General features: G+C 43.7%; 1 protein-coding gene across 8 annotated transcripts in view; it reads left to right on the forward strand.

Moving 5' to 3' along the window:
* DPF3 (double PHD fingers 3) overlaps positions 1 to 13490 on the forward strand; it is a 717329-nt gene that overhangs the window by 463357 nt on the left and 240482 nt on the right. For all 8 annotated transcript variants that reach the window (XR_013264877.1, XM_077464591.1, XM_077464592.1 and 5 more), the window contains exon 7: positions 4987 to 5053. Coding sequence is in view for 7 of the 8 variants with exons in the window: in XM_077464591.1 (XP_077320717.1) it covers positions 4987 to 5053 (67 nt within the window). In the remaining variant the exon portion in view is untranslated. The remainder of the gene's footprint in view (positions 1 to 4986; positions 5054 to 13490) is intronic.

The following is a 13490-nucleotide window of genomic DNA, read 5'->3' on the forward strand; positions in this document are numbered from 1 at the left end:
ATTCTTTATGGGGCCAATATGGTCTGTCCTCCCTTTTTTACTGTTTATATACTTAAAGAATTTCTTGCGATTTTTTTTTGCTTTCCTCTGCTATATGTCTTTTGTGTTCTATCTTGGCCACCCTAATTGCACCCTTACATATCGTGTTGCATTTTTTGTAAAGTCTGAATGCTGGTGATGATACCTCAGCCCTTGTATTTTTTGAAGGCCTTCTCCTTTGCTTTTATATGCATTTTTACATTAGCGTTAAGCCATCTAGGACTTTTGTTCACTCTTTTAAATTTATTTCCCAATGGGATACACTGGCTAATGCCCTTATTTAATATGCTCTTAAAGCAAACCCATCTCTCCTCTGTGTTCTTTGTTTCTAAGATTTTATCCCAATTTATATCTTCTAGCAAGGTTTTAGTTTAGGGACGTTGGCTCTTTTGAAATTCAGCGTCTTTGTGTTTCTTATTCGTGTGATTTATACTGAAACCAATTGACCTGTGATCGCCCTCTCCTAAATTGCACCGTATTTACACATCTGTGATCAGGTCTGTATTGTTGGTAATCAGTAGATCTAGTAACATCTTGTTTCTAGTTGGTGCGTCTACCATCTGACCCATGAAATTGTCCTGCAAGACATATTAGAAACTGGCGAGCCTTAGACGAATGCGTGGTTCTCTCCGCCCAGTCTATGTCTGGATAATTAAAATCCCCCATTATAACAACACCCCCATTATAAGAACACTTCTCATCTTTGCTGCTAATCCAAATTGTGATAGGAGGTCCGTCTCCCCCTCCTCCCTAGGATAGGGGGTCTATAGCTTACTCCCAGTATTATTTTCCCCTTAGCTTCATCCCTTTGGAGCTCTACCCATAAGGATTCCACCTCCTCCCTAGCTCCCTTAATGATGTTATCTCTCACATTCACTTGTACATTATTCTTGATATATAAGCATACCCCTCCTCCTTTTTTACCCTCTCTATCCCTGCGATAAAGGGAATACCCTTGAATGGTTGCCAGCCAATCTTGAGAGCTGTTGAACCAGGTCTCAAATTCCCACAAAATCTAAATCCTCCTCATTGAACAGTATCTCTAGTTCCCCCATCTTGCCCACCAGGCTTCCGGCATTGGTGACCATGACACATAGTTTAGACCGGTCGCATAGTGTCCTCTTATTGGGTGTTCCAAGATTGCAAATAGGACTTGTTACTATACTTACCTTGGGTTTATGTGCTTAAGTCAACCTACCACTAATGCCCCCAATACTACCCTCTGCAATATGCTGGCTATTTTTGCTGACTATCTCTACCTCTGGACCCTCCCCCTCATCGCCTAGTTTAAAAACCCCTCTAACTTTTCAGCCATCTTCACTCCCAGCAGATCTGCAACCTCTTCATTTAGGTGCAGTGGGTCCCTTCTATAGAACTGGTGACCGACTGAGAAGTCGGTCCAGTTCTCCAGGAACCCAAACCCCTCCCTATTACACCAGCTGCTCAGCCACTTGTTTACTTCCCTAATCTCCCTCTGCCTTTCTGGTGTGGCTTGAGGTACTGGTAGTATTCCTGAGAATACTACTTAGGAGGTGTTTTTACTCAATTTAGCTCCCGAATCCCTAAAATCGTTCTTTAATCACTTGACCACTGGGCACTTAAACCCCCTTCCTAACCAGACCAATTTCAGCTTTCAGTGCTCTCACACTTGAATGACAATTACTCATGCAACATTGTACCCATATGAATTGTTTGTCCCTTTTTTCCCACAAATAGAGCTTTCTTTTGGTGGCATTTAATCACCGCAGATTTTTTTATTTTTTGCGCTATAAATGAAAAAACACTGAAAATTTGGTTAAAAAAATAAATAAAAATTCTGTTAAAATTTATTGCAGAATATTGCACAGTATGGGCAGAGTTCTGTAGAGTATTGTCACTGAGCAGGGCTGTGGGCACTACACATCCAGCCCACAACTCTGCTGCAATCTCTCCCCCTCTCCCCTCGCACTGTACCGAGTGGTACAGAGAAGGGAGGGAGGAAACGGCGTCATGACATTACGCCGGTTTACAAGTGATCACTCCGTCATTTGACAGATGCGATGACGTGGTAAACGGCTGCTATCAGTGGGCGTTTACTGTGATTCGGCAGACTCTGCGGTTACGGATATTTCCGAGAGCGTGCCCCAGGGGACGCGCGAGAGCAAGATTCTGGGTGGACGTCTGCGCCGACCGCGCTGTAGCAGTCTTTCAGCTTTCGGTCGGCATGTGGTTAAGACACTCCATCTGCCTCTGACTTGGTCATTGGTGCCAACATGCACCATGACAGCCGGGTCTTCCCCAACCCCTCCCAGTAATCTGTCCACCAGATCCTTCATGTGCCGAACCCGAGCGCCTGGTAGACGGCGTACCATTCAGCACTTAATGTCTTTGTCAGAGATTGCCCCATCTGTCCTAAGAATTGAGTCCCCTACCACCAGAATCTGTCCTTTCCCTTTGCTTCCCCCCCCCCCCCCCACTGTCACTGGAGGAGTTCTTCCTCTGGCAGCTAGGAGAGGCCCTCAGCTCCAGCAGTGCTGGCCCCCGGACCGGTTTCACCAATGCCTCTCAATGAAGCATACTTATTTGGATGCTTCAGCCCAGGATCGGCCTCCCTGGCACTTCCCCCTCTATCCTTCCTGTCGCCCATCTACTCGTTTCTAGTGCCTGCACCTCTTTGTCTCCCTCTGCCTCTGTGCTGGCCCTGGACGGCACCTGCCGGGTACATTCCCGGCTCTCCTTTAGTATGGAGGGTCTTCTCAGTGCTGACGACTGCTTTTCTAGATTCAGAACCTAAAACAGGGAAACAATGCACAGCAGTATTCGCCCTTGATCAGATGATCAAGGAACGCATACATGCCGCAAGATGTACACCGCATTGCATCTCCACACCTGCCAGGCATCGTACCTACTAATTTAATGAAGATTAGGCATTATACCACGTACAAATTATGTATTGACGACTATCTTCCTGACACTAATACTCAACGATACAATACACAGGTACTTGCCACCCACATGCACTCGCAGACCACGTGCACTCGCCATAGTGATCCTTCCTGCCCTCCATGTGCCATAGCGATCCTTCCTGCCCTCCAGGTGCCATAGTGATCCTTTCTTCCTGCCTTCTATGTGCCATGGTGATTCTTCCTTCCTGCCTTCCATGTGCCATAATGATCCTTCCTTCCATGTGCCATAGTGATCTTTCCTTCCTGCCTTCCATATACCATAGTGACCCTTCCTTCCTGCCCTCAATGTACCATAGTGATGATTCCTACCTATCCTTCATGTACCATAATGATCTTTCCTGCTTTCCATGTGCCATAGTGAGCCTTCCTGCCTTCCATGTGCCATACTGGTCCTTCCTTCCATATGCCATACTGGTCCTTCCTTCCATATGCCATACTGGTCCTTTCTTCCATATGCCATACTGGTCCTTTCTTCCATATGCCATACTGGTCCTTTCTTCCATATGCCATACTGGTCCTTTCTTCCATATGCCATACTGATACGTCCTTTCTTCTATGTACCCTCCTTCCTTTCTTACATTTGCCATAGTCATCCTTCCCTCTCTCTCTCTCTCCTTAAGGGTTGGAACACAGTGCAGGAATGCATGTTCCGTTTGCATTTCCCACATTGCATGCAACCATGCTGCCCTTGTGAGATGCATACAGTGTCATTAATTGGTAATAGCATTGTGTTTGCAGCCACCAAACATGATACTGCAGTACTATACGGTTTGGTACAATTTTAAAAAGTAGTGCTTTGGAGAGCGCCCCCATTCACTTGAATAGGTTGGTGGGCAGTAATGGCTTGCAAGGCATGTGGGGATATAGTATAGCAGCTGCAGCATATTTACACCCCCTGATTCTGCCTCTGAAGTTGAAAGGGGGAACACTTGGCGAGGTGGTAAGACCCTGTGGTTGAGCCATGGTTTTTACCACCCCTGCAACCATTAGTGTGGATGAGCCCTCGGTGTTATGTTGCATATTTCTGACATTTGAGATGAGATTTCCTTCTGATGTTCATTCGTTCAATCGATGCTGCACTGTATACAGCAACTAGGCTCAGCTTCTGTTCAATCATCACTCTTTAAGCCACTCCCACTGTTAGGCGCAACTTGATCATGACCATCATTTGCTACCACTGTATGTACTATAGTACTTTTTTTGCTCCATCCCAGGGTTCCGGGTCCTTCATAATCCTCTATTTTAAGTGCTCTGTCTATTTTCAGTATATACAAAACTGTATTCCACTGTAATGAAAGTTTTTCTCTAAATGATTGTGTTGAGGTTTAGGCCCCTTTCACACGGGACGGATCAGTAATGATCCGCCCCGTGATCTGCCCCGTGATGATCCGCTTGCTCAGCGGGGATCGCTCAGTTGTCCCCGCTGAGCCGGCGGCGGACAGGGCGGTCTCTGCACGCTGTGCAGGGACCGCCCTGTCAGCTCTCAGCTCTCCTCTATGGGGGATAGGATGAGCACGGACCGCCTGTCAGTGTTCATCCGATCCGCTCTGCAGACGGATAGGAAAATAGGATTTTCCTCCGTCTGCAGAATCAGACAATTGTGGAGGCGGACGATAGCGGCTATCCCATAGGAATGCATGTATGTCCATATTTCATCCGCAAACGGATGGATGAAATACGGACATAATGTCCACATGTGTGAAAGGGGCCTAATATGTATCTCTGATACGCCAACTTGTGGCACAGCAATCGATGCATATTTTATAGATACAAGGAGGCCCAGGTTTTGGTTAACAACTGCCCTTAAGCCTCTCCCGCTATCATGTTTGGTCACACCCATTTCTAGCAGGTCAATGAAATGTCCCTCATTCTTAAGTTCAAAAGTTCAGGGGTATGGGTGTAAGCCCTCCTACTGATATCAAAATAACATGAATAAAACCAAAAGTGAGCTGTATTACTGTGAAAATAAAACATTCATAAAAATGTTCCCTTTAAATTCTAGGCTCGTGGAGGAAGGAGGAGGAATGATGCATCATTTGATGAGCATGACAAACCTTACGTATGTGACAGTAAGTAGTGCTCCCCCCTTGCATTCCCTTTTTGTGCTCTTTGTTCCTAACACAGCACAGCTTGATACCCATCAGTAAGAATCATAGCTTTGTCATTTTTTTTATTTTGTTTTTGCTTTAGCTATGCTGCTTTACTTGGTTGTCTGCTAGCATCTGCTTGCCTTTATACTTAGGTTATACTTATACTTACTTAAGGTTGCTTAGATATGCAAAGCTTAGGGCAAGTGTAACAATATCTGAAATGCATGTTGCTTCCATATTTTATTTTTTATTTGAAAGTATTATAAAATCATTGTAGACATTAAGATTTGTACCAATTAAAGAGAAATACGTTGGATGCCACAGTGGACTCCTGACAAGAATAGCTACCTTGTTGTGAAAAGAATAGCTAACTTGTTGTCAAATTGATGCTCTAACTTAAAGTGGAACTTTAGTCAGAAAATTAGTACCGTATATACTCGAGTATAAGCCGAGATTTTCAGCCTCTTTTTTGAGGCTGAAAGTGCCCCCCTCGGCTTATACTCGAGTCATCGCTGTCTGCCCGCTCGATCAGCGTGTCGAGCAGACAGACAGCGGCCATTCTATGATTCAAAAGCCGCGCCTCCGGCTCCGCCTTCGCCTGTGATAGGCGGAACACTGAATTTCCCAGCAGCCTGTGTTCCGCCTATCACGGGCGTCGTCTCATCCTCGTACTACGGACGAGGATGATACGACGTCCGTGATAGGCGGAACACAGGCTGCTGGGAAATTCAGTGTTCCGCCTATCACAGGCGAAGGAGGAGGCGCGGCTTTTGAATTTTACAATGGCCGCCGACGAAGAGGGCACGGGACGGAGGCAAGGCAAGGCACGGGACAGGACGGGACGGGACGGGACGGGACGAAGGCAAGGCACGACACGGGACGGAGGCTCGGGACAAAGGCTCGGGACACAGGTAGGCTGGACACACACACACACACACACACACACACACACACACACACACACGGATGGAGACACACACACACGGATGGATGGATGGATGGAGACACACACACACACAGGGATGGATGGATACACACACACACAGGGATGGATGGATGGATGGATGGATGGAGACACACACACACAGGGATGGATGGATGGATGGATGGAGACACACACACACAGGGATGGATGGATGGATGGATGGAGACACACACACACAGGGATGGATGGATGGATGGACACACACACACACAGGGATGGATGGACGGACACACAGGGATGGACGGACACACAGGGATGGACGGACACACAGGGATGGACGGACACACACACAGGGATGGACAGGCATGTCTCACCCTCGGCTTATACACGAGTCAATAAGTTTGCCAGTTTTTTTGGGGGTAAATTGGGGGCCTCGGCTTATATTCGGGTCGGCCTATACTCGAGTATATACGGTAGTTGTAAATGATCAGCTTGTAAAACAACCCATTCAGTTTGAAATGGAAATAATAGGCAAAACATTTGTGTATAGAGTTTAAAAAAAAATAAAAATTTTAATAAGTGATCCCATTCTCTGTTTCCTCTGTTTTAGCTACATAAGAGCTGGGGGGAGGAGAAGCAGCAGGACACTGATCTTCCCAGTGAAAGGCTTTGCAGGGGGTTGGGGGGTGCTGTCAGGACAGATCAGATCATTGGTAGAGAGCAAGCTGAGTTCCCAGCACAGACAGAACAATGCTGGAGTCAATTTACAACACACACTAATTTTGGTAGGATAAATATTAATGTGGAATGTACGCTTTTTGCTAAAGAATATAATTTTTATCAAGTTTTTATGGGTAAAGTTCTGCTTTAGGTACTTCATTCGTAACTTGCCTGGATCAAGAATACAGATCAGGAATTCTAACTGCACTTTGACCCAAACAAAGGGGAGTTTTTTATTTTAGTGCTGCACCTTATTCCTAGTCCATATGGCTACAAGAAAGAGAAAGATATCAGAAAACGGTGGAACCAATGAGACACTCTACAGTACTATTACCTGTTTGTGTTTGTTTTTGTCTTGTGACAAGGTGTTTGCTGCAATTGGGTGGTTTCTCTGCTTATACCCAATTTCATATACAACCACCAACCTGGTTCATTTTATAGGTTGTGATGTTTGGTATCACAAGTGTAATGCTCACCCAGCGAGTATAATCTACACGAAATATTCTGCTTTGTGATTTGTTGGCCCACCAGAACAAGCACTGATTTCCCTCACAGGGGTATCACTTAAAAAATTTTAATAAATGACCCCAGCCTCCTGGCTTAGTTCTGCAGCACTACTTCTCAGTGCTCAGGTCCCAGGCTTAGACCTCCAGTTTGGTCCCATCGACCAAACCACTCTCAGCACCGTTGTGCAATCTATGCACCTGACACAGCTCCCTGCTGCTCTTGCTCTCAGACTTATGGCCTATGTCTGTTCCATTACAGACCACACAGACACACCTCTGGCTGCCCCCTAGAAACCACACAGACTCTTCAGGAAGATGGAGCGCAGCCTGCTAGTCTTCAGCAAGGGCCAGACACTTTGGAATTGGAGGCTTTTCCCATCCAAATCTCTCTGAAACTGCTGAGCTCCAGACACTAATCTGGTACTTACAAAACCCAGAGAAAATCAAAAATGTTGTTTTCTCCTCTCCACAGAAAAGTTCTGGAACCCCTCAATCTGCATCCTTGAGAATTCAGTGTACCTTTTAATTCTTTTTCCACAGTGGCAGGGCCCAGCACTGCCACAAAATATATATAACAGTTGCTGCCTGCCCATACAGGATATACAGACAGCAGAGTCTGCAGCATCCTGGCACTGTACCCACAATCTGCCGATCATGGGTACCATACTTTACAGGCTGCAGTGTAAAAAAAAGATAGTAAATGCACATTTTGGACCTTCAAAATTATGTGCATTTATTTTTATTTTTTGAACTTATCCTTTAAATATTTGTGTATAAATTGTGCAATTACCTCTATAATTGGTGCAATTACACCCCCCCATTTTTGGACATTTTTTTTTTTTGGTGCCTTTTTTAAAAAAAAAATCTTCGGGACATCTGTCCTATGTCATCATGGCAAGGTACACCACTTCCACGGTTGCATCCGGCCCTCCTCCTCCCCCCTGCTGCCTTCTGGGACCTGTATGTCACAGAGGACAACGGGACCGTTCAGAAAGCACCACGCGAATTGCGCATGCACAGTAGGAAACCGGCTGTGAAGCCTGAGGCAATGCCAGCGCCTGCACCCAAAGCCAATGGATGCATTGGCTTGGGGTGCCGACATCACAGACTCCCTGGACAGGTAAGTGTACTTATATTAAAAGCCAGCAGCTAAAGTATTTGTAGCTGCTGACTTTCAATTTATTTTTCCCCACTTATAATTTCACATCTATACAGTTTCTTCACATATTATATATGGTGTACATGCAGCAGTGATTTCTCCAAACGTGTCAGAAGGGGAACTGGCAAAAGTAGGGGTGCAGCACTGGGGAACCTGCCACCATACACTATACTGTGTATGGTGTACAGTGCATACACCGTATCTGTGTGTGTGTGATATATATATATATATATATGTGCTCACTCTTCTGTATATATTACAATAATTGCGGGACCAAATGAATAATTTTCACTCAAAATTGCAGTATGCATGGCCTCAAGTGCGGTTACTGAAAATCTTTATTCAGACTTTTCCCAATAATATAATCCTCTATAGTTTAAGGGCCATTTCGCATTGACTTGGGCTAAAACGTATGTACATTTCCATCCATTTTAGTCGCGTTTTAATGCGTGCTGACATCTGTTGTCATACATTTTGACGTCTGTTAACATACGTTTTGCATTTTAGCAAAACACAACGTTGTGGTGTGAATAGCACCCATTGGAAATTGTTTTTCAGATGCCCTTCTGTTTCTGCGTTTTACAGCTGTGCTAAAACAAACTGGTACTTAACCATATAAGGATCACCTTACGTACATATACTGCGGCAGTGCGGCCTTTAAGTGCAAAATCACGTACCTGTACATGATTTCTTCCATTGGCTCTGGGGCATGCCACCGGAGCTGTGCTCCCGCTGTGATTAGAGACAGTGAGGAGCTAATCAGCAGGTCCGGTGGCCGCTGGACACCTGTGATCGTTCGCTGGAGAGACAGAACGGCGCTCTGCCTATCAGACAGGAGAGAGAGATCTGTGATTCTTGCTAATCAGGAACACAGATGTGTCTCTTCCTCGAATCAGTCCTGCCTTCACACAGTAAGGCTCCATGCACACTGAAGCTCAAAAAAGCTTTTTCTGGACGCCAGATTGCTGGCAGAAAACGCTGGTTGAAAAACTTGCTTTTAACAGCGTTTTGTACTAGCGTTTATGAGCGTTTATTAGCGTTAGCGTTTATGGGCGTTTTCAATAAAAATACACAGAGGACACTCCAAAAATCCCACAGTACATTCCAAACTCCCACAATGCATTGGAAAAATAGAATGCCGAACACTAATTAACGCGCGTTTATGAGCGTTTATAAGCGTTTATCAGCGTTTATCAGCGTTTGTCGTTTTTTTGGCGGTGAAAAACGGCACTTTGAACGCGAATTTCTGGCGTTCAGAAAAAAGCCCATAAACTCCACTGCTCATTAAAGCTGAAAAACGTCCATGTGTGCATGGACACATAGGCTAACATAGAGTGGAGTTTATGGGCTTTTACAAAAAATGCCCAAACTCCAATAAACTGCAGTTTATCAGCTCCAGTGTGCATGGAGCCTAAGAAAGCACATCCAGGGAACACATTTAACCCTTTGATTGCCCCTGATGTTACATTGATACTGTAATTTATACAGTGTCAGTGCATTTATTTATTTATTTTTTTAGCATTGATCACTGTATTGGTGTCACTGGTGTCAGAATTGTCCACCGCTATGTCATAGTTCTGCTAAAAATCACTAATTGCCCCCCATTACTAGTAAAAACAATAGAAAAAAAGTAAAAGTCCATACATCTATCCCACAGTTTGTAGACGCTTTTCCGCAAACCAATCAAAATACACTTATTGGGATTTTTTTGTTTACCAAAAAGTTGTAGCAAAATACTAATTTGCCTAAACTGATGAAGAAATTAGATTTATTTTTTATTGGATATGTTATATATTTAGTTACATAGTTAGGTTGAAAAAAGACACAAATCCATCCAGTTCAACCATAACAAAATAAAAAAATAAAATAAAAAATATTGTACAATCCAATATACCAAATTCTATACCCACAGTTGATCCAGAGGAAGGCAAAAAACCCAAGCAGAACATGCTCCAATTTGCTACAGCAGGGGAAAAAAAATTCCTTCCTGATCCCAGAGAGGCAATCGGATTTTCCCTGGATCAACTTTAACTATAAATGTTAGTACCCTGTTATATTATGTACATTTAGGAAAGTATCCAGGCCTTTCTTAAAGCAATCTACTGAGCTAGCAGAACCACCTCTGGAGGGAGTCTATTCCACATTTTCACAGATCTTACTGTGAAGAAACCTTTCCATAATTGTAGATGAAATCTCTTTTCCTCCAGACTATGTTTTATACCAGAAAGTAAAAAATATTGGTTTTTTTTTTCAAAATTGACGGCCTTTTTTTGTTTATAGCACAAAAAATAAAAACTGCAGGTGGTGATCAAATACCACCAAAAGAAAGCTCTATTTGTGGGGAAAAATTAAAAATTTGATTTGGGTAGAGCATCGCAGAACTGTGCAATTGTCACTAGAAGTAACACGGTGCCATATCGCAAAAAATGGCCTGGTCAGGAAGAGGGTAAAACCTTATGGAGATGAAGTGGTTAAACTACCTCCCAAATAAAAACTGGCATAATATCAAAAATTGTTTATAGATTTTACACTATACTATACCTACAGTTGCTACAAAAGAAGAAACAAAATCCCCAACCCCAATAAAGCATAATCTGATCAGCAGGGGGAAAAATTCCTTCCCGTTCACCCAGGAAGCAGTCTGAGTTCACCATAAAAAAGTTCACTAGTGCATGTCTTGGCGCACAGATGAATGAATGAGTGAAATATTTGTATAGCGCACAACGCGAACTGAATCGCCTCAAGGTGCTGTGACGAGCTTTGATCAATTAGCTAGAAGAGGAGGGTCTTGAGTTTTTTCCTAAAAGCCAGGTGGTTTTCTTCCAGGTGGATGTTGATTGGTAGAGCTTTCCATAGCCGAGGTCCTTGGACAGCGAATCTCTGATCCCCCTTAGATTTGTACCGGGCTTTAGGCACGAGGAGGAGGTTTTTGTTGGCTGATCGAAGACTGCGGTTTGGTGTGTAATGATTTATTTTCTCAGCTAGGTATTGGAGGAGCTTCTCTATGCACGCATTTGTGGGTAAGGCAGAGGGTCTTGAATGTGATCCGATTTTTTACGGTTAGCCAATGTAGGCTCCTCAGGGAAGGAGAGATTGGTTGGTTCCCAGGTTTTTTTTTTCCTGTTATCAGCCTTGCCGCCATGTTTTGGATCAGTTGTAATTGCGCAAGTTGATATTGTGGTAATCCTATGTAAAGCGAGTTTGCGTAGTCCAGACGTGAATTAATGATTGTTCCAACTACCACTGCTTTGTCATTCTTTGGGATAAAAGGGATGAGTCTGCGTAGCATGCGTAGCAGATGGTGAGATCCACTTACTACTGCTCCTATTTGTGCATCCATTGACATTTGTGAGTCTAAAATAACCCCGAGACTCTTGGCCTTGGTCTTTGGGGAGATGGTCTGCCCAAAGACGGTGGGTGGAGTCCAGGAGGTTTTGGTTACGGAATTATGATTTGGGTGTAGGATAAGAAGCTCTGTCTTTGATTTGTTGAGTTTGAGGGAGTTGGTGATCATTCAGTCTTCTGCTGAATTGAGGCAGTTTTCTAGTTGGTGGTGGTCCAGTGATACGGAAATAAAGTTGTGTGTCGTCACCGTATGAGTGGAAGCAAAAGTCTGAACATCTGATGATTTGGAGGAGTGGGCGGATGTAAATTTTGAAGAGGACTGGTGACAAAGGTGATCCTTGAGGGACTCCGCAGGTGACTGCCTGGGATTCAGAGAAGATTTTTCCTAGTTTCACTGTCTGTGAACGATTTCCTAGGAAAGACACGAACCATTGGAGATCTGCGTCTTGGACTCCGGCTACTTCTGTGAGGCGGACGAGTAGAGTATTGTGGTCTACTAAACAAAAATCTGCGAGGTGAATGGATCAATCAATTCACCCGTAGAAAAAACAGCGCATAATACTTCATAAAAAAAGAAAAAATTATATGTGATTTGTGCTAATACGAACAATGGAAAAAACATTTATATCTTCCCAAGTGCAGTCATACACACTAAGTATTGTCCATGAACACTGTCCATATATCCAAATTAGGCTGAGTGATTGGGATAGTTTCAGGAAAAAAGTTGAAACGAGATATCTATTTCAGTCCATCAACAGACAATAGAATTAAAGGTCAAAACTGAAACAAAGTGTCCTGGTACAAATCACAAGGAGTGTACGATGCAATCCTTCCTTAACATGATTATACTTCCACTAGTATAATGCAGTAATCCCGAATTTACTGGGGTGCAATCTCAAGGATGAGGTGACCCCCCTTAGTAATATTCTTACCAGATATGCCTGGTTACATAGGCTCTCAGAAATTACTCCTCATCGGTTCGATCTCATCAGCTTCATAAGCGCCAGGTAATACACGATCGGATGTGCTTGGTTACACGGGCTCTCAGATGTTACTCATCGGCTGGATCTCATCCACTGCATAAGTGTCGGGTGATTCAAGATCTCCGAAAGAAGCAATTACGGGAAAACAAACATAGCGTGATACTGTCTTATAAAAACACGATTTATTTAAGTAAAAATGTTGCACTCACACAAAATTAATTCTTTAAGGCATTGATTCATTCAGCGTGCATAGTTCTTAACCACAGTCTCGGGGGAAGTAATAGCATCAGCCGCTAATGGCCGTCACCACTTAGTAGCTCACGGTTAAAGCTGTGCGTCTCTTCCTCCCTCCTGTCAGTTCCTCTATGCTGCAAACATGTGCTACCACCCTGACGCGTTTCGTCGTATTGACATCATCTGAGGGTGGAGGCAATCAGTCCTGACTACTCTTTAATACGTGCGGTATTAACCCTTCGTAAACATGTATAGATATATAGTGATTAACCCACCTATGTTATATGCGCTGCTCTCTTTACAGGATACCTGTCAGAGGCTTTCATAAATGATGTTTTTGAAAGAACCATTTCATTATACAGAAGTTATAAAAATTGAAATATTGAGAATTAGGTGAATTCAAAACATAGATTAAAAAATTCCAAAAATTAGATTAAAACATCAGGAGAGTTAAAAACAAAATTACAGATAAAAACCAAAAACGATCATATTCCCCTCACACACTATACCGATATGGCCATGTCGGATTTCTGATAATATGCTA

The sequence above is a fragment of the Lithobates pipiens genome, unplaced genomic scaffold (assembly GCF_037356315.1).
Source record: "Lithobates pipiens isolate NorthernLeopardFrog02 unplaced genomic scaffold, aLitPip1_a1.2 Scaffold_30, whole genome shotgun sequence".
In the NCBI taxonomy this organism is placed as follows: domain Eukaryota; kingdom Metazoa; phylum Chordata; class Amphibia; order Anura; family Ranidae; genus Lithobates; species Lithobates pipiens.